The sequence below is a fragment of the Pituophis catenifer genome, unplaced genomic scaffold (genome assembly GCF_029215685.1).
Source record: "Pituophis catenifer annectens isolate HBS135680 unplaced genomic scaffold, rPitCat1.0.hap2 SCAF_10, whole genome shotgun sequence".
Taxonomy (NCBI): Eukaryota; Metazoa; Chordata; class Lepidosauria; order Squamata; family Colubridae; genus Pituophis; species Pituophis catenifer.
Genome location: NW_027256890.1, coordinates 25027169 through 25052799, shown reverse-complemented (window position 1 = coordinate 25052799; position 25631 = coordinate 25027169). Strand labels below are relative to the sequence as shown.

At 44.1% G+C, this 25631-nt stretch overlaps 1 protein-coding gene across 1 annotated transcript in view; it reads right to left on the bottom strand.

Moving 5' to 3' along the window:
• MARK2 (microtubule affinity regulating kinase 2) overlaps positions 1-25631 on the bottom strand; it is a 127131-nt gene that overhangs the window by 27664 nt on the left and 73836 nt on the right. The window contains 5 exon segments of the mRNA XM_070950945.1: positions 510-580; positions 2808-2873; positions 4053-4101; positions 5024-5077; positions 6538-6717. Of these exon segments, the coding sequence (XP_070807046.1) occupies positions 510-580; positions 2808-2873; positions 4053-4101; positions 5024-5077; positions 6538-6717 (420 nt within the window).

Here is a 25631-nt window from a genome sequence, read left to right as displayed (position 1 = left end):
GATAAACACCTTTGCGTAGCAGAAGGAAGGAAAACTCATCACCCACACATGCCCAATCGGCCAAGAAACGTTGGACTAAAAATGGTGCTTTGGTCTGGTTGAGAAGGGGAATTTTTTTTTTTTTTTTTGGTTGTCTCCATCATTCACTGTTCAGCAACACCCAACCGGGGGGAGGCCAGCAAAGGAGGAGAATTTTTCCCAGAATGAAGTTATAGCTATCTTGGAGCAGCACCTTCCGTTTCCTCTACCACCCAAGCTTTTAAAAATTCCAAAAGCCGTGTTTATCAACCTGGAGATCCTAAAAAGGTGAGTTTTGGTCAAGAAGCCAAATTCGACCAGGAGCAAAATTTGGGCGGCCGTCTCCCCCCCCCCCCGTCTCCCCCCACCCCCCTGGCACTGTGAACATCAAATTCCACTTTCCTTTTTGCCAGGCAGTTAAATGGTGGCAAGAGCTCTCCTTACTGGTTCTGGCTTTTCACATTTTAATAAAAGGAGGCGCAAGCACCAACCTGTCGGAATTTTGCCCGCGCTTCCTTCTCTTTCATTCTTCCATGAGCCACTAAGTAGTCAAAGACTTCGCCTGGAGGAAGAAAGAGAAAGAAAGAAAGAAAGAAAGAAAAAAAGAAAGAAAGAAAGAAAGAAAGAAGAAGGAAGGAAGGAAGGAAGGAAGGAAGGAAGGACGGAAGGAAAGAAAGAAAGAAAGAAAGAAAGAAAGAAAGAAAGAAAGAAAGAAAGAAAGAAAGAAAGAAAGAAAGAAATTGATTGACCAAGCAGAGGGAGAGGGAGGGAGGGAGGGAGGGAGGGAGGGAGGGAGAGAGAGAGAGAGAGAGAGAGAGAGAGAGAGAGAGAGAGAGAGATATGAATCTGTCTTTTCATGTGGAACAAAAAAATGCAACAAAAATCAGGAAATCCAGTAAGGGACAGAGATGGGACAGGGAGCAATGGTGAGAAAAGCTAACCATTTTTTTGCTGCTGGGATACAACCACAGCTAGACACATGGCCCGCAACGAGTGTTTCTCAACCTTGGCTAAGTTAAGATGGATGGACTTGAACTCCCAGAATTCTCCAGCCGGAAGCCCAGACATCTTAAAGCACGCTGGCTGGGGAATCCTGGGAACTGAAGCCCACCCATCATAAATTCTCATCGTTCCTATCACCCATCTCCTCCCACTTATGACTGTTTGACTGTGATTTGTTGCTGTATCCTTACGATTTATATTGATTGTTTCCTAGTATGATTCGATTGCTTATTTGTACCCTACGACTATCATTAAGTGTTGTACCTTAAGATTCTTGACAAATGTATCTTGTCTTTTTATGGACACTGAGAGCATATGCACCAAAGACAAATTCCTTGTGTGTCCAATCACACTTGGCCAATAAAGAATTAAATCAATCAATCAATCAATCAATCAATCTATCTATCTATCTATCTATCTATCTATCTATCTATCTATCTATCTATCTATCTATCTATCATCTATCTTCTCTCTCTCATCTATCTATCTATCTATCTATCTATCTATCTATCTATCTATCTATCTATCTATCTATCTATCTATCCATCCATCCATCCATCCATCCATCCATCCATCCATCTATCATCTATCTTCTCTCTCTCATCTATTTATTCATCTATCTATCTATACCTCCCTCCCTCCATCCATCTATCGCACGTTGGCTGGGGAATTCTGGGAATTAAAACCCACCTATCTTAACACTGCTAACGTTGAGAATCATTGCTCTAAAACTGCCAATTGCCGTCTCAAAACTTTCTCAGCTTGCCGCTACCGAAAGCATCACTTGGCTTTCTTGCTTGCTGGACAGAAATCCCTCTATAACCTTCTCCAGTGGATGGATCAGGATATTTTTATCTGCCAGAATCAGGCAAAGCCAGGAGGGGCCCATTCTCTGCCTAGGTGGGTCTCAGTCCCCACCTGGCTTTCTATAGGAAAAGCAGCCCCCTCTCCTTCCCCAGCCAGCTGTCTTACTTTTATTTCAGCCCTGCCATCTCCAGGTGGGGGGTGGGGGCAAGGATAGCTTTCACCCATCTGTTGTGGCGAAGTCTTTTGTTATCCCTAATGGACCATATGCCCTTCTCAGGAAGCCTGTCCAATGACGCCTCCAGGGATTCAGGGGCCACTCAATGCAGCAGAAGCAAAAGCAGTAAGCAAGTGATTTCTGGGGAGGAGGAGGGAAAGAAAAAAATCCCTCCCCAATTTAGAAATCACCATCATTGGTCATAACAACAAGGGATGGTGTCCCCCCCTTTTAAAGTTTCGAAAAAGCAGATTTAAATTGCCTCTTTTGTCTTTTCTGGGAGAAATCACTTGCTTACTGCTTTTGTTCTATTCTATTCTATTCTATTCTATTCTATTCTATTCTATTCTATTCTATTCTATTCTGTTCTGTTCTGTTCTGTTCTGTTCTGTTCTGTTCTGTTCTGTTCTATTCTACTCTACTCTCTCTCCAATTTTCCTTCCTTCCTTCCTTCCTTCCTTCCCTTTGCCATCACTCTGCTAAACAACTAATTCCCACAACACTGTCAAGCTATTTACTAAGACTGTATTACTATTCTTCTTCTCATCCTTCCTATTACCTATCTCCTTTTCTACTTATGACTATAACCTTGTTGCTTGTATTTTATGATTCTTGATGAGTCTATTTTTATGTACACCATGAGCTTATGCACCGAAGACAAATTCCTTGTATGTCCAATCACACGTGGCCAATAAAGAATTCTAGTCTATTCTAAAGTGTGATCTTTGCAAATCCCATCATCAGATTCCTGGAATTTGGAGCTCACCTCCGCTGGCATACTCCATGACGAGGTACAGCGTCTTATCCGTCTCTATGACTTCAAATAATTTAACTGAAAGGCAAAAAAAAAAAAAAAAAAAGGGAGGAAAATAGTGTGAGATTAGAAACACCTGGCCAAAGAAAGAAACCGGACACACCTGGCTCAGGATGAAAAGAGGAAACACAGCTGCAGGTTAAGAGGAAGCCATTACAGCCAGTCCTCGATTTACGACCACAACCGAGCCCCATTTCCGTCGCTAAGCGAGACAGTAGTTAAGTAAAACTTGTTCCATTTTACGACCTTCCTTGCCACAGTTGTTAAGGGAATCACTGCTATGGTTATTAAGTGAATCTGGCCTCCTGCCTGGACAGATGGTTGCAAAAGAGGATCACGGGATGCGGCGACCGCCATAAATAGGAGCCCGTGCCAAGCGTCTGAATTTTGAACACATAATTGTGGGAATTCTCTATATATCTACTGAACAAAACTCCGCATTGGCGACAGGAAAGGCATCCGGCCAATAAATACTCGGCTAGCTCCATTCAGTTGCCCAGAGTCCACCCCGCAAGGGATTATGGGGTCGTTAAAAGAAGACGATCATGGGAATTCTCCAATGGTCGTAAGTGTGAAATAATGGTGGTAAGCTACGTTTTTCAGTGCGGTTGTAACTTTGAGCGGTCACTAAACAAACGGTTGTAAGTCAAGGACCACCGGAGGTCAACCCGTGGTGGGTTGACCAGAGTTGAGTTGTCCTAGAGACCCTCCTGAATCTACCCAGGGCCTCTTTCTCGCCATGGGACACACCCCACCCCGGAAAAAAAAAAAAACCACTTGCAACCTTCCCAGCTGACTTCTGACAAGCAAAATTGCTTGCGTCACTCCTGTGGTTAACTTCGAACGGTCGCTAAATGAACTGTGGTTAGTCGAGGATGACCCACACTTGGTCGAATGGCACTGCCGGAGGGAGGAGTGGCAGCCCCCCCAACTCCGTAGGTTTTCAGGATCGGGATAGGATGCTGCCCAAGGAGACAAGGGAACACCCCATTCCCAGATGTGCCAGAAACGAACTTTCTCAAACTCCATGCAGCAAAGCCAGATGTTGAGAGCAACCGAAAGGCTGGGGCGATGCTTGACAGGCCAGGCTCATCTGCTGCTTGCCACCACAACAGGCAGATAAGGGAAGAGCAACATCTGGAAGGGAGGAGGGAACAAGAGGGGAAGCCCCCCCCCTTCCCCGGCTGGCGTTCTCACCTATATTTGGGTGATTCAGAACCTTCATTATTCGCACTTCCCGGAAGAGCTGGAGGAAAAGAGGAGGAGAAGGAGAAAAAGCAACAGGGAAAGTTACTTGCAGGACTCTGAATGGCTGTGCTCCCCTATCTGGAAGCAGCTTTCCCCATACACACACATATATACACACACCCAACCATAGGGCCTTCTGGGTGTGCTGGGACTGCCATTCCCAGAATTCTCCTCTTGGCGCCAAAACTCATGGGATGGAGGGGCTTTACAGAATGCTGGCTGGGGAGTTCTGGAACTTGATGCCCACAGATCGTAAAGCAGGCTGGCTGGGGGATTCTGGGAGTCGAAGCCCCCCCATCTTAAAGCAAGTTGGCTGGGGGATTCTGGGAGCTGAAGTCTCTTAAAGCATGCTGGCTGGGGGATTCTGGGAGCTGAAGTCTCTTAAAGCATGCTGGCTGGGGGATTCTGGGAGTTGAAATCCACACATCTTAAAGCAAATTGGCTGGGGAATTCTGGGACCTGAAGGTTACCTCTCTTAAAGCATGCTGGCTGGGGATTCTGGGAGTTGAAGCCCAGACACCTAAATTGCTAAGTTTGAGAAACACTGAGCTAGACTGTTTTGCTCACTGGATTAAACCTTTTAAATCTGCAATTTAATCTGTTAAAGCCCCAAAAGCAAGGCAACTGTGCCTGCAAAGAAGGGAAGTTAGGAGAGGGGAGGGGAAGGTAAGGTAAGGTTGTCTGGATGTGGACCAACAAATCCCAGCATCCTCTACTAGCTGAGGCTCATGAAAACTCGAGGAAAGTCTCACATTTTGCACAGTCCTGAAACCTCTTATCGGGGAGAGAGGGGCAATCGCTGCTAAAGACTCGTTCCCCCCCCGCCGTTAGAAACAAAAGCGAGATTAAAAAGCCAGCCATTTCGCACACCGTCCACACCGAAGGAAATACGGCACCGAAAATCCGGAAAACCTTCTTACCTTCTGTAAGCTGGAGGAATTCAACTGCGTCTTGTCGATTATTTTCACAGCCACCTGAACGAGAAGACAACACAAAAAAGTCACAGACAAGATAACAGCGGTTTGCCCCTTCTGGGTGTCTCTAAGGCTCTGCAAAACGACGTGAGTTTCCTGGCACTCTAAAAAAAAAGGAAGATTATAGGGAAGCCCATTTCTAAAGACAAGTAAAATTTGACTTTCAGCCACAACAGCTACATTAGAATTACCTTCCCTCGGGTTTTTTGGTGTTTTTGTTTTGGATGAAATTTAGCTGCCTCTCATGGACTATGAATGCTAACATGCTTGTGAAGAAGGCACAGAAGAGGCTGTCCTTCCTGAGAATGCTCAGGAAGATAAATCTATCTCGGCATCTCCTTCTGTCCTACTATCGCAGCACCATTGAGAGTGTCCTGACATACGGCATTCTTGCATGGAATGGGAGCAGCTCTGTTAGCGGACAAAAAAGCTCTACAGAGAATTATTAAAACTGCCCAGAATATCATTGGACTCCAGCTACCAGTCCTGGATGACATCTTCGCATCTCGCTATTTGAGAAAGTTGCATAACATTCTCAAAGACTCTTCCCATCCTGCTTACAATCTTTTTGGACTGTTGCCTTCTGGCAGAAGATACAGAACAATTCAAACTCGGAACCACACGTCTTCTGAATAGTTTTTATCCCAGAGCTATAATTGCACTCAACCATGAAGTAAAGGGCCACCATCAGTGAGCTGCTGGATGGAATTACTTGGTCTGTTGTGTGGATGTTTGGGTGGTTTAGGGGTGGGGAATTTGTGGTGGGTGGGAGTGTGTTTGGGGATTGTTATGTGTGTTGGACCTGGTCTTTGGGTGTTAAGTGAATTTCGTTGTATGGGTATACTGTGTATACACGTACAATGACAATAAAGTTATTATTATTATTGGTTAATCTTTAGTGAGATTCACAGCCTTTGAGGCTGGTTAATAGCTCAGCAGCTCGAGTCCTAACCAAGGACCTAGGAACTGTTAAGGTATCGTCAGAGGATGTAAGCTGTTCCGAGTAAGGTGGTTTTTTGTAGAGTCAAAATGTTCAAGTCCGGCAAATTTAGAATTTCTAAATAGCGGGGTAGCCCTTTGGGTATTGCTCCGAGGGCTCCAATTACAATCGGGACAACACACGATTTCTTTTTCCACAGTCGCTCAACTTCAATTTGCAAGTCCCGGTACTTTGTGATTTTTTTCTTGCTGCTTATCTTCAATCCATGCATCACCAGGTATTGCAATGTCAATGAACCATGCTTTTTTCTTTTCAACTATTGTTATGTCAGGTGTGTTGTGGACCAAGTGCCTGTCAGTCTGAATCCTGAAGTCCCACAAGATCTTGAGTTTCTCATTCTCTAAAACTTTCTCAACCTGATGTTCCCAGTGGTTTTTGCTGTACTCAAATCCAAACTTCTGGCACAATTTCCAGAATTATTATTATTATACTGGATTCTCCGGGGATGCCCCCCCCTCACCTCTTTCCCCGTCAAAACGTGACGCGCCAGCTTGACTTTGGCAAAATTGCCCTTGCCGATGGTCTTCAGCAGGCGGTAGTTCCCGATGTGGGGCTGCTCGTCGGCGGAGGTTGCAGGGATGCGGCCTCGAAGCATGTTGGACTTGGTGCTGGGCTTGGAGTCTGGGTGTCCCAAGGCCGGCTGAAGAGAGAGAGAAAAACAAGAGAGAAAGAATTGAGATAAATTCGGTTTTTATGCCACTCTGTTCTGCAATACAGACAGGCCTCGACTTACGACCGCAAATGGAGACCGACCTTTCTACTGCTAAGCCAGACAAGTGGTTAAGTAAGTTTTGCCCCGCTTTTATCACCTTGGCTTGCCCGGTTGTTAAAAGTGAAATCCCTGCAACTGGTTAAATTAACTTGCCTCCAGAAGTTGTGAATGCTCCAACACTGGGAGTTTTTAAAGAAGAGATTGGATAACCATGTGCCTGGTGTAGGGTTTCTTGCCTGAGCAGGGGGTTGGACTAGAAGACCTCCAAAGTCCCTTCCAACTTTTGTTATTCCTTCCTTCCTTCCTTCCTTCCTTCCAATTTCTTCTTTCCTTCCAATTCCTTCCTTCCTGAAAATAAGGTTTTTAAGAAGAGACCGGACAGCCATTTGTCTGAAATGGAACAGGGTTTCCTGCCTGAGCAGGGGGTTGGACTAGAAGACCTCCAAAGTCCCTTATCTCATCCCAGACAAATGGCTGTCTGTCTCTTCTTGAAAACCTCCAGTGATGGATCACCCATAACCTCTAGATATTGATCTATCAATCTATCTTGTCTGTCCGTCTGTCTGTCTGTCTGTCTGTCTATCATTCTCATCTATATCTATCTATCATCTCTCTCTCTCATCTATATCTATCTATTTATCTCTCTCTCTCTCATCTATCTATCTATCATCTCTCTCATCTCTCTCATCTCTATCTATCTCTCATTTCTCTCTCTCATCTCTCTCTCTCATCTCTCATCTATATCTATCTATCTATCTATCTATCTATCTATCTATCTCCTCTCTCATCTCTCTCTCTCTCATCTATATCTCTCATCTCTCTCTCATATCTATCTATCTATCTATCTATCTATCTATCTATCTATCTATCTATCATCTCTCTCATCTATATCTATCTATCTATCTCTCATTTCTCTCTCTCATCTCTCTCTCATCTCATCTATATCTATCTATCTATCTATCTATCTATCTATCTATCTATCTATCTATCATCTCTCTCATCTATATCTATCTATCTATCTCTCATTTCTCTCTCTCATCTCTCTCTCATCTCATCTATATCTATCTATCTATCTATCTATCTATCTATCTATCTATCTATCTATCATCTCTCTCATCTATATCTATCTATCTATCTCTCATTTCTCTCTCTCATCTCTCTCTCATCTCATCTATATCTATCTATCTATCTATCTATCTATCTATCTATCTATCTATCATCTCTCTCATCTATATCTATCTATCTATCTCTCATTTCTCTCTCTCATCTCTCTCTCATCTCATCTATATCTATCTATCTATCTATCTATCTATCTATCTATCTATCTATCATCTCTCTCATCTATATCTATCTATCTATCTCTCATTTCTCTCTCTCATCTCTCTCTCATCTCATCTATATCTATCTATCTATCTATCTATCTATCTATCTATCTATCTATCTATCTATCATCTCTCTCATCTATATCTATCATCTCTCATCTTTCTCTCATCTCTCTCTCTCTCATCTCTCTCTCATCTATATTTATCTATCATCTATCTATCTATCTATCTATCTATCTATCTATCTATCTATCTATCTATCTATCATCTCTCTCATCTATATCTATCTATCTCTCATTTCTCTCTCTCATCTCTCTCTCATCTCATCTATATCTATCTATCTATCTATCTATCTATCTATCTATCTATCTATCATCTCTCTCATCTATATCTATCATCTCTCATCTTTCTCTCATCTCTCTCTCTCTCATCTCTCTCATCTCTCTCTCATCTATATTTATCTATCTATCATCTATCTATCTATCTATCTATCTATCATCTCTCTCATCTATATCTATCTATCTCTCATTTCTCTCTCTCATCTCTCTCTCATCTCATCTATATCTATCTATCTATCTATCTATCTATCTATCTATCTATCTATCTATCTATCTATCTCTCATCTCTCTCATCTATATCTATCATCTCTCATCTTTCTCTCATCTCTCTCTCTATCATCTCTCTCATCTCTCTCTCATCTATATTTATCTATCTATCATCTATCTATCTATCTATCTATCTATCTATCTATCTATCTATCTATCATCTATCATCTCTCTTATCTATATCCCATTCCAGACAAACGGTTGTCCAGTCCCTTCTTAAAACCTCCAGTGATGGAGCACCCACAACTTCTGGTGGCAAGCTGTTCCACTGGTTAATTGTTCTAATCGTCAGAAAATTCCTCCTCCTTGTTTTTAGATTGCTTCTTTCCCGAATAGGTTTTCCGCCCATTGCTTCTCGTCCTGCCTTCAGGTGCTTTGGAGAATAGCTTGACTCCCCAAGTCTTCTTTGGGGCAGCCCCTCAAATGTTGGAACATTCCTTTAGACCACCAAAATCCATTGTCCGCTCTTCTTCAAACCACTGCTGAGATGTTCCGCGGCGATCGTCCGCCGGGAAACTTAGTAGCGCCACACGCCCTTCGGAAATGGTTCCCCCCCCAAAAATGGGCTTCGGACACTCCCTCGAGCTGATTGATTAAAGTCAACGTGAATCAGTTCTTGGGAGGGTGGGCGGGCAGCCCTGGCAATTAAGACAATGAGTATAAATCATATTTTACGACTTCGGCTGCACTCTACCCCTGGCTGTGACTGTTGGCCTGCTCTTTGCCGGAGGAAACGGCGCTTTGCTAACACCCCACCGAGCACTGTCTAATAAAGGACCATTGGACGGGGGTTAGGAGATGATAACAGATGCAACCGCTAAAGGGGAGGATAAAGACAGCGCCACGGATTTGACAGTCGGTATTTCAGGATAGCAACGGGTTGTTTTTTTTAAAAAAAAAAAGCATTAATTTTTTTTTAAAAAACAAACAAACCCCCAAGCTATACAGTAGTTTTCTGACCAGTCATAATGGTGCCGGAAGACAATCTGCACACTGTGGATAGGTTTTTTTCAATTGTTGTTAAACTAGGAACAGCTGGGGTATTTTTATTAGGGGAGGGCAGGAATTTATGCAGGGATGAATAGAGATTCGAACTTCTGGCAGTCGGCAGAATTAGCTTGCAATACTCCATTCTACCAATAAGCCACCATGGCTATAGAATAGAATAGAATAGAATAGAATAGAATAGAATAGAATAGAATAGAATAGAATAGAGGATAGAAGAGAAGAGAAGAGAAACCAGAATAGAAAATAGAATAGTACAGAATGTAAAATATAGAATAGAATACAAAGTATAGAATAGAATGTAAATATAGAATAGAATGTAAAATATAGAATAGAGTTGAATAGAATAGAATGTAAAATATAGAATAGAATAGAATAGAATGTATAGAATAGAATAGAATGTAAAATATAGAATAGAATGTAAAATATAGAATAGAATAGAATGTAAAATATAGAATAGAATAGAATAGAATGTATAGAATAGAATAGAATGTAAAATATAGAATAGAATGTAAAATATAGAATAGAATAGAATGTAAAATATAGAATAGAGTTGAATAGAATAGAATGTAAAATATAGAATAGAGTTGAATAGAATAGAATGTAAAATATAGAATAGAATAGAATGTAAAATATAGAATAGAATAGAATAGAATAGAATGTATAGAATAGAATAGAATGTAAAATATAGAGTTGAATAGAATAGAATGTAAAATATAGAATAGAATAGAATGTAAAATATAGAATAGAATAGAATAGAATAGAATGTATAGAATAGAATAGAATGTAAAATATAGAGTTGAATAGAATAGAATGTAAAATATAGAATAGAATAGAATGTAAAATATAGAATAGAATAGAATAGAATAGAATGTATAGAATAGAATAGAATGTAAAATATAGAGTTGAATAGAATAGAATGTAAAATATAGAATAGAATAGAATAGAATAGAATAGAATAGAATGTTATTCTGTAAAATAATAGAACAGAATAGAATTCCGTTTATCCCACCACCTGCCCCAATGTTTACTCGAAATCCCCTTTTTGGAATATATAAATTGTTTGCTCAGGTCTTGCCATGACAGCCCTTTAAATATCTAACAAAACCTTCATAAAATGTCCTAACCAGGCCAAAGAGCCCACTGAATCCCAATTTCCCCCCAACATCTTGAGGTCTCTGGGTGGCTAGCAGGATGGCATGAGGGCAACAGCCTTTCTTAACACACTCCATCCGTGCCTACCCACAGATACAGGGTAGTCCTCGACTTACAACAGCTCATTTAGCAACCGTTCAAAGTTACGACGCCACTGGAAAAGAGTGACTTGTGGCCAATTTTCACCTGATCAAAATTCAGAGGCTTGCTGACTGACTCCTATTTATGACGGTTGCAGAGTCCCAGGGTCACATAAATCCCCCTTTTTGCGACCTTCCGACAAGCCAAGTCAACAAGTGGGGGGGGGGGGGAAAGGAGGGGAAGCCAGACTCACTTAGCAACTCTGTCACTCACTTAACAACTGCCGTGACTGACTTAACAAGCGTGGCAAGAAAATGGGGGTAAAACTCAACTTAACAAATGTTTCACTTAGCAACAGAAATCGAGGACTTACCTGTATTCCATCTCTGAATTTGGAACACACTTCCTGAATAACTAACTACGAAAGCCTAATACAAGCCTTGCTACTTTGAGAGAGACGGTACTACTTTTCCCCTAAGAGTAACTACTACCACGATAATACATTTAAAAAATGTTTCTGGCCTGAGCACAAATGCTTTTATCAATGAATAAAACATGAAATCCATTATCTCTGGGAAAACCTTGAGCCATCAAGTACCTATATAGGCTATAAGATGGGAGCCAACATAGCTTGTTTCCAGATGTTCATACAATACAGCTTTTCCGGAAATCAAGTTAGAGAAACAGAGGCTTAACAGAACCACAGAGTTGGAAGGGACTTTAGAGGTCTTCTAGTCCAACCCCTTTTCCTCCAGCAGGAAAACCCTATGCAGGTAATCCTCCACTCGCGACCTCAATCAAGCCCAGGATTTATGTCACTTAAGTGAGAAAATTTGTGAAGTTTTACGGTTTTTCTCGCCGCGTTTGTTCAGTTGAATCGCTCCAGTTGTTGTTCAGTTAGTGGCCCGGTTGTTAAGCGATATCCGGCTTCCCTCGTTGATTTTGATTGTCATAAGGTCGCCAAAGGGGATGGCGTGACACCCCCCCCCGGCGGGAACACAGCCACCGTCATAAATGCAAGTCGGTTGCGGCAAGAAAAGTTGTAGAATGGGGCAAAACTCCGTTAACGAATTCCTCACTCGACGACATAAATTCTGGGCTCAATTGTGGGGTTGTAAGGTGGGGAAAAGCCTGTATGAAAAGTGTTCAGGGTTGGTTGGATAACCATTTGTCTGAAGTGGATAGCTGGATAGCTCTGCAGACTAAAAGCACTGTAATTTAACACCAGCTGTCTGCAATTACTGTAAGTTCGAATCTCACCAGGCTCAAGGTTGACTCAGCCTTCCATCCTTCCGAGGTAGGTAAAATGAGGACCCGGATTGTGGGGGGCAATAAGCTGACTTTGTATAAACAAGAACACCGCTTAGGGGGGGGCCGAAAGCCCTACTAAGCAGGTATATACAAAAGTATGAAGGCTATTGCTTAACGCACTGTAAGCCGCCCTGAGTCTCCGGAGAAAGGCGGCATATAAATCAAATAATAATAATAAAAAAAAAGTGGTGTAGGGCTTCCTGCCTAAGCAGAGGGTTAGACTAGAAGACCTCCAAGGTCCCTTCCAACTTCGTTATTCTATTCTATTCTTTATCTTTGCAGAGGTTGGTCACACGTCAATATTTTGCTACAAAGTGATACGACTATTGTTGATTGAGGACTAAGAAATGAATGTCATAATATAAATATTTGAAAATAATTTGTATGAAAAGAGATTAATGAGGATTATACTATAAAGATACTTATTAGATTGGTAATATGAGAAATTAGATAATTAGTAATGAATATGGTGAGGAAGCACAAAAGACTTGTAACCGACCGACACACTGTTTGCAATTGTATGAATGGTGGATTTATGTTTTATGTTTTGTTTTAAAATAAAATAAAAAATTTCAAAAAAAAAAAATATTTTGCTACCCAGTTTCCCCGAAAATAAGACCCAACCGGAAAATAAGCCTTAGCATGATTTTTCAGGATGCTCGTAATATAAGCCCTACCCCCAAAATAAGCGAGTTAAGATTGTCAGCCAGATAGATGCATTTAGTACCGTATTTCCCCCAAAATAAGACCTAACCAGAAAATAAGCCCTAATGCGTCTTTTGGAGCAAAAATTAATATAATACAAGTCTTATTTTCAGGGGAACACGGTAACATACACAACAACAAACTCTTCAGCGTTTGGTTTTTTTTAGAAGTTTAAAGAAAGAAAAAAGTTTATTTTATCGCAAGGCAGCTAATGTTGGAATAGACGAAGAGGTAAATAAAGCATCGCGTTAAAAGATCACTTTAAAAAAAACGAGAGTGCAGAGCCACAGGTCTTAAGTCAGTGAAACACACCAGCAGGGGTTACACCGACAGCAAACGCAAGGCCAAAATGGCTGGAAAAGGCTGTTTTATTGCCAAGCAAAGGGCTGGAACAGCCGGCAGCGAGAACATAGGTGGAAATTGTGTTAGCGCGATTAGCGTTAATGTAATTTCTTGCCCGTGGGCTCATCCAGCAAAGGGGAACGGCGAAACCGAGAAGGGAGGAAGAAGAAGGATCAGCGATGGCCAAGGACTGCTGACTAACTGATCTCCCTGGCCACTTTACAGGTAGTCCTCGACTTACGACCACGACTGAGGCCAACATTTCTGCAGCTAAGCGAGACAGGCGTTAAGTGGATTCCGCCCCGTTTTTTTGCCCCCCCCCACGTGAATCACAGCTGTCGTTAAGGTAGTAGTAACACGGTTGTTGAGTGGATCGGGCTGCCTCGCTCTGATTCTGCTTGTCAGTGACTCCGGGACGGTGCAACCGTCATAAATAGGAGTCCGTTGCCACGCCCTCCGGATTTTGATCACGTGACCCTGGGGATGCTGCTGGGGTTGTGAAAGTGTGAAAAACGGCCCTAAGGCCCCTTGTGAACATTTCATGGTCAATAAATGAACTGTTGTAAGTGCCTGTGTGTGTGTGAAGCCTGCTTCTGCAAATTGGCTTGTTAAAAGTCCTGAGATTGCACACCGACTATAAAAAGCCGATTATTACACTATAAATTCCTCTCTAACTCCCATTTCGTGATTCACACCGTTTGGAAAAGGCCAGGGCAACGCCTTCCTTCCAGCGTTGCTAAAACGCTTGTTGCCCTCCGCTTAACAACCATTCGTTTAGTGACCTTCTGAAGTCACAACGGCACTGATCAATGTAACTCAGGACCGTTTTCCCACACTTACAACCGCGGCGCGAAATCCCCGTGGTCGCGTGATCAAAATTCAAACGCTTTTCGGCAACCGACTCGTATTTATGACCGTTTGGGACGGCGGCAGTGTCCCGGGGGGTGTGTGTGTCAGGGGAATCCTCTCCTGACAAGCCAAGTCAGTGGAGGGGGGGAAACCAGATTCACTTAACAAACCAGGTTACTAACTGAACAACGGCAGCGGTTCACCGAACAAGGGTGGCCAGTAAAAATGCGTCAAAACTCCCTTGACTAATGTCTCGCTTAGCAGCAGAAATTTCAGGCTCTGGTCGTTAAATTGAGGACTGCCTAAGTAGTGTTTACGAGGATTATCTTGATCCTATTATGGACAGTTTCCGGCTGGGAGCAGAGAAACGATTCCCTTTTGTACCTGAAGTGTTTGGCTTCTCAAAGCCGCCACTCCTTTTGGATGATGCCGAAAGGCGTCGCCCCCTTTTTCGAAGGGTGATTCAGACGAACTCAAATAAATAAATAAATAAATAAATCACGACTCCTAAGGAACGATGACTCCTTTCCGCCCCACTTCCATCTTAAAAAGAACAAGCCAGAAGGGCAAAGTTGGTCTTTAAGCAGGAAATGCATCCGCGAAGAGCCCACGGATCTTCTGTTTCACCGCTCTGAAAAGCCCCGAGAGATCAACTTACACCTGTGAGAACTGGGCGAGGCCTGAGCAAAGATTTCCAACTTTTCTGTTCTCGCTCCAGATCTGTTGGGGGGTCGGTCTCCCCACGTGGGCTTAGCGGGGTTTTGGGGTTCAGCAGCATGGGGGGACACACATGTCCTCTGGGTGCCCCACCTGAAGTTTTAGGCCGTTTTAGGAGACGCCGATCCGTTGGTTCGCCAATGAGCGATGGGTTGCTTTTGAAAGCACCCGTGTCTCTCAATATTTGAGGATTTTTTTTTTTTTAAAACAGGAACAAGGCCTTTGGGGGGGGGGGTTTCCTTTTTTTTGGACTGGCGACACTTTAATGGCGTCTCTAAAAGGGGAAAAAAACGAGGCCCTTGGAATAAAGAGATTTTTTTCCCTCCTTTCTGCCTACAAATGGTGAATTTCTGTTTCTACTTCCGGTGCTGAAAAGATAATTCTTCCCCCCAAAAAAATCTAATTGGGGGGATTTGCTCACAGGAAAAAAATGTCCATCAAGCGATTAAACAAATTAATCCATTGGGATTTTTTTTTTTAAAAAAAAGAAAGAAAGATAGAAAGAAAAAAGCTCACGGAGCTGAAGTCCAATGCTAAGTTCCCGAAAGATAATTTTCACTAGAAACTGTTTTTTTTTTTCATTCTGGCTAGAGATTTTGTGTTTAAAAAAACGAACGGATCTTGCCATAGCCCCCTTCCCAAATCACAATCCCCTGCAGGTGGGGACCCAGGCGGTGGATCATATAAAGTTCCTCAAAGAAATAAGACTTTTATTTAGCTTCTTCCTCACTCTGTTCTCCTACGGTGGAAGAAGGGAAGGAATGCCAGAAGAGGAAGGGAGAGGAAAAAAAAACTTTCCCAGGCTCAAAGCTTCCCCAAATCAATCCGGATTGCTCCTCTAACAAGTTTTCGAGATTGCGGGGGATCTTTTAAATCCTCCAAAAAGAGCCAAGATTCAGAGATGGGATGAACGCTGGAGAACCCCTAAGGCAACCAGCCCGAGGCATTTAAGAAAGCAAGCAAAGGCAGATTCATATAAAGGCTTGAGGACCCTACCCCAAATTCCAGAACTGAAGCCCGTAAGGGTTGCAAATAACTCGAGACTTACTACTCCCATCGTCACTCGGTATCCGTTTTCTCCGCTCATTAAAGACCGTCTCTTCTGCCCTTCGCACGGCAGCCTCTCGGCCTGCCACCGCCTTTTACTCCGTGGTGCCCCGTTGCCAGCTGGAGAGACGCCGCCAGCCGGGTGGGGAAGGGGAACAGGGTCTGTCCCTCAATGATCCATGCACTGATCCTTTGGGAGTGGGGAGGGGGGTTTGTGCAGACCAAGACAGTCAGATGCCAGATTCCTTCGGTGTGTCCGGCCGGTGAAGCGACGACCAAAACGGCGCTCAAAAGGCCAGGTTGCCCCGTGGGAACGACGGCCTTTGCCAACGCATTACGGCTTTCGTGGGCTGCTGGCCCCCGGAGCACCACCTTCTCCAAGGAGCAAAGTACAACCGCAGCAGCCCTGAGGGAGGAAGTGTTTGGCCTTCCTCATCCAACCGGTGCGGAGTCTCCACCTCCGATACCTGAGCTTGCAGCTCGACGGCGGCGGAGCGAGCCCTTTCGCAACTTTCTGCAAGCCGTCAGCCGAGGCGAAGTACACCTGGGCTGCTTGGCAAGTCCGCGGGAGTTTTCCAGTGAAGTTGGGAGAGGAAGGGAGGCGGAAGAAGAAGAAAGACAAAACGAGCCGTCGGTAAATGTGAAAGTAATCCTTCCCCTTCAAGCCTGCTAGAAAGAGAGGACCGGGCAGGATACCCGCAGGAGATGCGCATCCAGGAGAAACCGGACGGGCGACGGGATCTCCTCCGCGCCCTGCAGGAGAAAGGGAAATGGAGGCGAAACCTGCTTTTCAGGGGGTGGGAGGAGAAAGATGGAACTTGGGAGGGTGTCGGGTTCTCCCCCACAGGAAGGAGCCTGCCCCACCCAGGCAAACGGCAGGCAGGCAGGCCTTTGTGAAGTGTGGGACGGGGGTGGGGAGGGGGGGGGGAAAGAGAGAGGAACAATGACGTTACCCCTTTGACCTGCCATCAGGTGATCTGGAGCGCTGACGGAGCCAGTCGCTTTGCTGCTGCTGCTGAGCCCAACAACTCAACCTGCTGAATGGGAGCTTTGGATTGTTTTTTTGAGATAAGGGAGTGCCAAGTGGGAAGGAGGGGAGGGAGGGGGAGAAAGAGACGGAGAGAAAGGGACAGAAAGAGAGTGAGAGAGAGAAAGAGAGGGAGGGAGATAAAAGGCCAGAGAGTAAGAGAGGGAGGGAGGGAAAGGGACAGAGAATGAGAGAAAGAGAGGGAGGGAGGGAGAGAGAGAGGGGGAGAAGGGGGAGGGAGAGAAAGGGACAGAGTGAGAGAGGAGAGAGGGAGGGAGGGAGGGAGAGAAAGAGAGAGGGAGAGGAGGGAGGGAGAGAAAGAAAGAGGGGGAGAGAAGGGGGAAGGGAGGGAGGGAAAGAAAGGGAGAGGAAGATGAAGAGAGGAAGAGAGAGAAAGGGACAGAAAGAGAGTGAGAGAGAGGGAGGGAGGGAGGGAGAGAGAGAGGGGGAGGAAGGGACAAAGAGTGAGAGAGAGAGGGAGGGAGGGAGGGAGAAAAAGAAAGAGGGAAGGGAGGGAGGGAAAGAAAGGGACAGAGAGTGAGAGAGGGAGGGAGGGAAAGAAAGTGAGAGGAAGATAAAGAGAGGGAGAGAGAGAAAGGGACAGAGTGAGAGAGAGAGAGAGAGGGAGGGAGAGAGAGAAAGGGAGATGGGGAGAAAGAGAGAGGGAGAGAAAGGGATGGAGAATAATTGAGGGAGAGAGAGAAAGGGACAGAAAGAGAGGGGGAGAGAGAGGGAGAGAAAGTGAGAGAAAGAGAGAGAGGGAGAGGGAAAGGGAGAGAAGGGGGAGGCAGACCTTTGCCAGTAAAGGAGAATATTTGTAGCTCAGAATTGCTCTTGAGCTTGGTTATTTTTTGCAGACATTTCACTATCCAATTAGGTAACATTATCAGTGCTAGTAGGAAATGGGGTTTGTGGTGATGGAGAGGGAGGAGGGGAAAGGAGGAGGAGAACTGTAGAGTCCTTGGTGCTCTCTGAACTTGTTTTCTTGCAGACATTTCATGACCCAACTAGATAACGTCATCAGCCCTACAAGGGAATGGGGTTTGCAGAGAATGAGGAGGAGGCGCAAAAGAGGAGAAGGAGGAGGACTGTGGGGGCTCCTTGGTGGTCTCTGAGCTTGGCAGTTCTCTCACAAACTCACTTTACAAATGTTTCACTTAGCCACAAAAAACTTGGGGCTCAATTGTGGTCGTAAGTTGAGGACTACCTGCAGCGATGTTTCGACAGGTTTATGAAATGCCAGAGGAGCCCCAGACAAGGAGCTGCAGAGAGCATCCCTCCCTTGCTCTACATCGCTTCCGCTCCCTCGAAAAGGGGATACGGGCCGGGCAAGCTTTTTACGTTGGTCAACAAATGGTCGCAAAATGAGGACTACCTGTACTCCCGATTTTTCTTTCTTTTTTCTTTTTCTTTTTTTAAAAAAATTCATTTCATCCTTCTGGCTTCAGAGACTTCATTAAGCATCGCAACCACCTCTCCACGGGAACAAGAGAGAGACACACACACAAAAAAAGGCAACACACACACACACACACACTGCTTCCCGATTTTTCAGCCAAAGCTTCCTGTCCTGCAGCGAGTATCACATTCAGCCAAGTCCTGGCGCTCTTTCAAAATTCTCGCAGATGAACTAACTTGCTGTGGGCTCATCTCTTTCCATGGTTAAGAGGTTCCTGGAGACCCAAATGTGCTGCATAATATTCTGAAACATGGTTTTTTGGGGGGTGGGTGGGAGCTTATTAGCATCTCACCGATGCGGTGAGCAGAAAAGGCCTTCGGTACCTACAGGACATGAGTTTAGCGGAGGGCTGTGGCAGCCGAGCTTTGCTCGTCCATGGAATTGGGGAAATTCTGACTAATAGCACTCTATAAAGCCTTAGTAAAGCCATATCTAAAATCCTGCATCAGTTTTGGTGACCACACTATAAAAAAAAGAGGTTGAGACTCTAGAAAGAGTGCAGAGAAGAGCAACCAGGATGATGAGGGGACTGGAGACTAAAACATACGATGAACAGTTGCAGGAACTGAGTTATGTCTAGTCTAGTGAAGAGAAGGACCAGGGGAGACAGGAGAGCATCTTCCAATATTTGAGGGGCTGCCCCAGAGAGGAGGAAGGGGGTCAAGCTATTTCCCAAAGCACCCGAAGGCCAGACAAGGAAGAATGGATGGAAACTGACCAAGGAGAGATTCAACCTGGAAATAAGGAGGAATTTCCTGACAGTGAGAACAATCAACCCATGGAACAGAAGTTGCCTTCGGAAGTTGTGGGAGCTTCATCCCTGGAGGCTTTCAAGAAGAGACTGGATTGCCATCGGTCAGAAATGGTGTAGGGTCTCCTGCTTGGGTGGCAGGGGGTTGGACTAGATGACCTATAAGGTCCCTTCCAACTCTGTTAATCTGAATCTATCTAAAATGATCAAAGATCCGGAGACTAAAACCTACGATGAACGGTTGCAGGAACTGGGCCTGGCTAGTCCAGTGAAGAGAAGGACCAGGGGAGACAGGAGAGCATCTTCCAGTATTTGAGGGGCTGCCCCAGAGAGGAGGAAGGGGGTCAAGCTATTTCCCAAAGCACCCGAAGGCCAGACAAGGAAGAATGGATGGAAACTGACCAAGGAGAGATTCAACCTGGAAATAAGGAGGAATTTTCTGACAGTGAGAACAATCAACCCATGGAACAGAAGTTGCCTTCGGAAGTTGTGGGAGCTTCATCCCTGGAGGCTTTCAAGAAGAGACCGGACTGCCATCGGTCAGAAATGGTGTAGGGTCTCCTGCTTGGGTGGCAGGGGGTTGGACTAGATGACCTACAAGGTCCCTCCCAACTCTGTTCATCTGTATAGTTAGCCTAGAAAGGTAGCTTGTTATTAAGCAGGGTAGTTCAGCAAGAGCCATTTTCAAGCGTCAAATTTTTAACACGATGGACCTGCTACGAGCTCTTTTAACGGGTCCTTATTTTGCAGGAGCCACGAATTAATTCAGATTCCAAGCCAAAAAAACCCCCCAGATACAACTTTAGAAACTGATTTTCTAACGCAAGGAGAAAGCTTTTGGGATGACAACCTCAAAAGCCAAAACACAAATCACCTCTGCATTCGTGCTGCATATCCAAAGCAGCACCTCCAAGTATAAACAGTTCTCGTTTTACGACCGTGATTCGGCCCAAAATGTCCATTGCTAGCTAAGCAAGACAATTGTTAAATGAAGTTACCACCTCTCTTGATTCAGTTGTCAGGTGAAACCCTGCAGTTGCTAAGTGAGTCACACGGCTGTTAAGTGAATCTGGCTTCCCCATTGACTCTGCTTGTCAGAAGGTCCCAGATCAGGTGTCCGTCCGCAGGATACCGCGACTGTCATAAATACAAGTCAGCGGCCAAGTTTCTGAATTTTGGTCACGTGACATGGGGGATGCAGCAATGGCCATAAGTGTGAAAAATAGTCATAAGCTGGATTTGCTTTAAGAGCTGTATTTCATTTAACAACTGCACTGATTCACTTAACAACCAAGGCAAAAAAAAAAAAAAGATTGTAAAAATCTCTCTTAACAACTGCCTTGCATGACAACAGAAATTCTGCTCCCAATTGTGGTTGCAAGTTGAGGATTACCTGTATATTGCCAGACCACAGATCTACCTGGCTCAAAGTCACCTCTAGACAGCCCTTCTCGGTATCTTCCCTAACCCCAAAGGCCAGAAGCCGAAGCTTGGATCTCCTGCATGGAGGATAAAGCTTTCACCAGCACAGAAAGTTTCTTTTTGCAAAATGCAATGCAGCTTGTTCACATAACTTCCTTCCTTCTCCTCTTCCCCCTTGCTATTCCTTCTCCTTCCTTCCTTCTCCTTATTCCTTCCTTCCCCTCTTCCTCCTCCCCCTTGCTTCTCCTTGTCCTTTCTTTCTCCTCTTCCCCCTTCCTGCTCCTTCTCTTTCCTTCCCCTCTTCCCCCTTGCTTCTCCTTCCTTCCTTCCTTGTCCTTCTTTCCTTCCTCTTCCTCCTCCCCCTTGCTTCTCCTTCTTTCCTTGTCCTCCTTTCTTTCTCTTCCCCCTTCCTCCTCCTCCCCTTCCTTCCCCTCTTTCTCCTCCCCCTTCCTTCCTTGTCCTCCTTTCCTTCTCCTCTTCCCCCTTGCTATTCCTTCTCCTTCCTTCCTTCTCCTTATTCCTTCCTTCCCCTCTTCCTCTTCCCCCTTGCTTCTCCTTCCTTCCTTCTCCTTCCTTCCTTCTCCTCCTTTCCTTCTCCTCTTCCCCCTTCCTCCTCTCCCTTGCTACTCCTACCTTCCTTCTCCTTATTCCTTCCTTCTCCTCTTACTTGCTTCTCCTTCCTTCCTTGTCCTCCTTTCTTTCTCCTCTTCCCCTTCCTACTCCTTCTCCTTCCTTCCTTCCTTCCTTCTCTTCCCCCTTCCTCCTCCCCCTTGCTATTCCTTCTCCTTCCTTCCTTCCTTCCTTCCTTCCTTCTCCACATGCAGAGTGTAAACTCCTCACGAATAGGCTCTGAGGCTTTGCTTTTGATTGCCCCCATCAAACCCTGGATATTTTAAAAATATTTTCTTCAGAATTTTACAGAGAGGGATGCATTATGAACGCCTTGCACAGTGCGCTGGGTTCAAATTTTCCTTTTTTTTCCTTTTGCTATTGTTTCTCTCCTCTCCTCTCCTCTCCTCTTCTCTCCCCTCCCCTCCCCTCTCATCCCATTTGAGTTGTTTAGCAACCCCACTAACCTGCAAGCTATGCAGCCCTCTAGCTTGCTTGCAGGGCTGCCCAAGGACTGACAAGGGCCATCCCTATAGACAACAGTCTCGTCTGAAAAGCTCCATTGCGACTTCCTTGTTCTGTTTGACTTGCAAACTGGTCATAAAATGAGCATGCTATGCCTTTGAGGTCCCACGGAGGAGGCTCTTCCTTCTGTAGAAGCTCCCGTGTTGTTTTGTTTGAAAAAGTTCCATTTTTTAGAATTGTATTTTCACAAGTTTGTTTTGTTTTTTTTCTGAAGAAGTTCCGTGAAGGAAAATATTAGGATCGTCTTTCTAGCTTCTGCAAATTCCATTTCTAAAATGTCTTGGCAATTTCTTTTCAAATGTTTGTACTCTCTCCCAACCCTCTGCCCGGATTTGAAATATTTATACCTGGTTTTTCAACCACAAAGATTCCCAGAGCAATGTACTGATTAATAATAATAATAATAAAAAGAAGTCTCTAAAATCCAGAGACACCTTGCATGACAAAGGAAATCAACAAACTCAAGTCACCGATTTTAAAGCCCCAAAAAATTCTTACTTGGACCGGTGGGGATTGGTGACGGAAAGCATTACCGGCTATTTCCAGGCAGAAATGTTTAGATTCTCTCTCTCTCCCCCCTCATTTGAAATTAATATCTCAAGCTACTTAAAAAGACAAAAATCAATTGAAAACAGAGACAATGAATAATTAAGGCATTTCGTATTTAACCGGGATCAATAGAAGGTTAAAAAAAGAAAAAAAAGAGATTGCGATTGTAGCCACAATATTTAGACCCCCCCAAAAAAGCAAGAGGAAAAAAAAAAAACCACTAAAAGCTTTAGCAAACAATTTCTGGAAAATTCTAAATTTGGAGGCCAAATCACCTTGCCTGCCCCAATGAGCCACAGGTACAGCAACTAAATTGTAAGCTGACAATGGAAACAGCTGAGCTGTGGGTATTTCTGATCTTTTACTATCGGTTATTAACGTTAAAAAAAACGAATAAGAGGCAGTCCTCCACTTACAAATGTTCGTTTAGCGACCGTTTGAAGCTACAACGGCACTGAAAAAAAGTCACGTGATTAAAAATCCAGGGACTTAGTAAACCAGCTAAATCGTTTTTTTTTAATGTCGGTTAAGAGTGTCCTGGAGTCACATTTGCGACCTTCCTGGCTGGCTTCTAACAAACAAAGTCAGATTCGCATAATGACTGCACGATTCGCTTAGCAACTGTGGCATATACAGTGTTTTTCTATCGAGACACCAATCCAGCTGATGAAGGGAGGAGAACTTGTGGCTCAGAGGTTAATTCAACTGCCTAACATGCAGGCAGCCCAAGTTCAAATCCAAGTAAGGGTATGGCTAGCTGATGAGAGCTAAATAGCTTGAAATAGATCTATACTGGTCTCCCTTAATTTCTTTATCAGCGAAATATAAATTTTATATGTGTCTGTCTTTTAAAATCAGGCACAGGTGATTTAACCATTGCCTTGTGTAGCAACGGAAAATAACAGAGTTGGAAGGGACCTTGGAGGTCTTCTAGTCCAACCCCCTGCTTAGGCAGGAAGCCCTACACCACTTCAGACAAATGGTTATCCAACCTCTTCTTAAAAACTTCCAGTGTTGGAGCATTCACAACTTCTGGAGGCAAGTTGTTCCACTGATTGATTGTTCTCACTGTCAGGAAATTTCTCCTTAGTTCTAAGTTGCTTCTCTCCTTGATTCGTTTCCACCCACTGCTTCTTGTCCTGCCTTCAGGTGCTTTGGAGAATAGCTTGACTCTCTCTTCATTGTGGCAGCCCCTGAGATATTGGAAGACTGCTATCGTAGAGTAGAGTAGAGTAGAGTAGAGTAGAGTAGAGTAGAGTAGAGTAGAGTAGAGTGTAGAGTATAGTAAAGTAGAATATAGAGTAGAGTACAGTATAGAGTATAGAGTAGAGTAGAATACAGAGTATAGAGTAGAGTAGAGTATAGAGTAGAATATAGAGTAGAGTAGAGAGTAGAGAGTAGAGTAGAATATATAGTGTATAGAGTAGAGTAGAATAGGAATTTTTCATGTCTCCCCTAGTCCTTCTTTTCATTAAACTAGACATACCCAGTTCCTGCAACCCATTCTTTATATATTTTAGCTTCCAGTCCCCTAATCCTCTTTCTTGCTCTTCTCTGCACTCTTTCCAGAGTCTCAACATAAATGGAAGGGCCAACAGTTGGAAACAAGAACTGGAGGTTTATACCAAGAACTCAGCACAGGCCCTTTCTCTTCCACTTTGGACTCCATGAAAGCCTCCCCCCGCTCCCCCCCGAAGTCTGAAGCTCTACATCTACGTCCTCGACTTACAACAGTTCGTTCAAAGCCACAACGTCACTGATAAAAGTGTGAATGATGACGGTTTCCCACATCTACGACCACTGCAGCAATCCCCAATGGTCAAACATGATCTAAATTTCGGATGCTTGGTGACTGGTTCGTATTTTACGACGGTTGCAGTGTCCCTGAGTGTCTGTGTGTATGTGTGACGCGATCCCCCTTTTGAGACTTTCCGATCAGCAAAGTCAATGGGTCCGCGTTAACGACCACGTTACTCATTTAACAAGGCAGCGATCCGCTTCACAACCGCGGCAAGAAGTAAGGTCGGAAAACAGGGCAAAACGCACTCAGCAGCTGTTCCACTTAGCAACGGAGACTCTGGCAGGCTCCACGGCGGCCGTAAAGTCCAGGGCTACCCCGTAGCTCGTGATATGTTCCACGATCGGGAATATTTGCAACGGGGGCCGTGATGCTTCTTCAGCCCAATTTTTTCCCCCCTTCTTCTTCTGCGAGATACCCCCGCAAAGGCTAGTCTTTCGAAAGCAAACAGACCCCCCCACCCCCTCATAAATCTCTCCCTGCTCCTGTACATACAAGAGGCCTGGCACTGATCTGCAAACCCTACACCAGATGGCTGCAGTCAGACGAGGCCTGCCTGTGTTCCTTCTGCAAACGGGGACGAGAAGAGAGACAGAGACAGAGAGAGAGAGGCACGGAAAAGAAATTGCCTTGAGGATGCTTGCACCAAAGCCTGAAAACCGAACTGGCTTTGCAAACTTTCGTGTTAAATATTTTGTATTATTTTATACTGCACATTCCATTTCTATGTTGAACAAAGTGTTTTCTAGGTGTCCAAAGTGTTAACCTATAAACATCACCATCATCATTATAATAATCGTATATCCATAAACAGATATGAGATAATATCGATCGTTATTGAAAAGTCTACTATCTTCCATTATAGTATCGATCACACAACCATCACAGGATTTACTCATCATTTGATGAATGAGCCTTGGTGGCGCAGCAGACTAAAGTGCTATTAAGTAGCACCAGCTGCCTGCAATTACTGCAAGTTCAAATCTCACCAGGCTCAAGGCTGACTCAGCCTTCCATCCTTCCGAGGTAGGTAAAATGAGGACCCGGATTGTGGAGGGCAATAAGCTGACTTTGTATAAAAAAGAACACCACTTGGGTGGGGGGGCGAAAGCCCTACTAAGCAGGTATATACAAAAGTATGAAGGCTATTGCTTAACGCATTGTAAGCCGCCCTAAGTCTCCGGAGAAGGGCAGCATATAAATCAAACCAATAAATAAATAAATAAATAAATAAGTTTTTTCTTTCTCATATAGTCCCTGTTTCACCTAAATCCACTCATCTAAGCTCAGTATCTGTGCCTTAACCATATGTAGAATAGATCCCATGTTATAAAATATTCCGAGTCTTCTTTTCCTTCGATTTTTAGGGTTAACCTATCCATTTTTGCACAATCCAGAAATATCATCTGCAGGGATTTCTGGATTTTCCCACCTGGCTGCTGTGAGGATATGGAAAATTAATGGTTTTGCAAATTGTTCGATCGTTTCCATTCTCTTTTTGCAATTCACAAAATTCTCAACTTACTTCTCAACTGGGAGCAAATTTCTCCCTAATTTTACAGA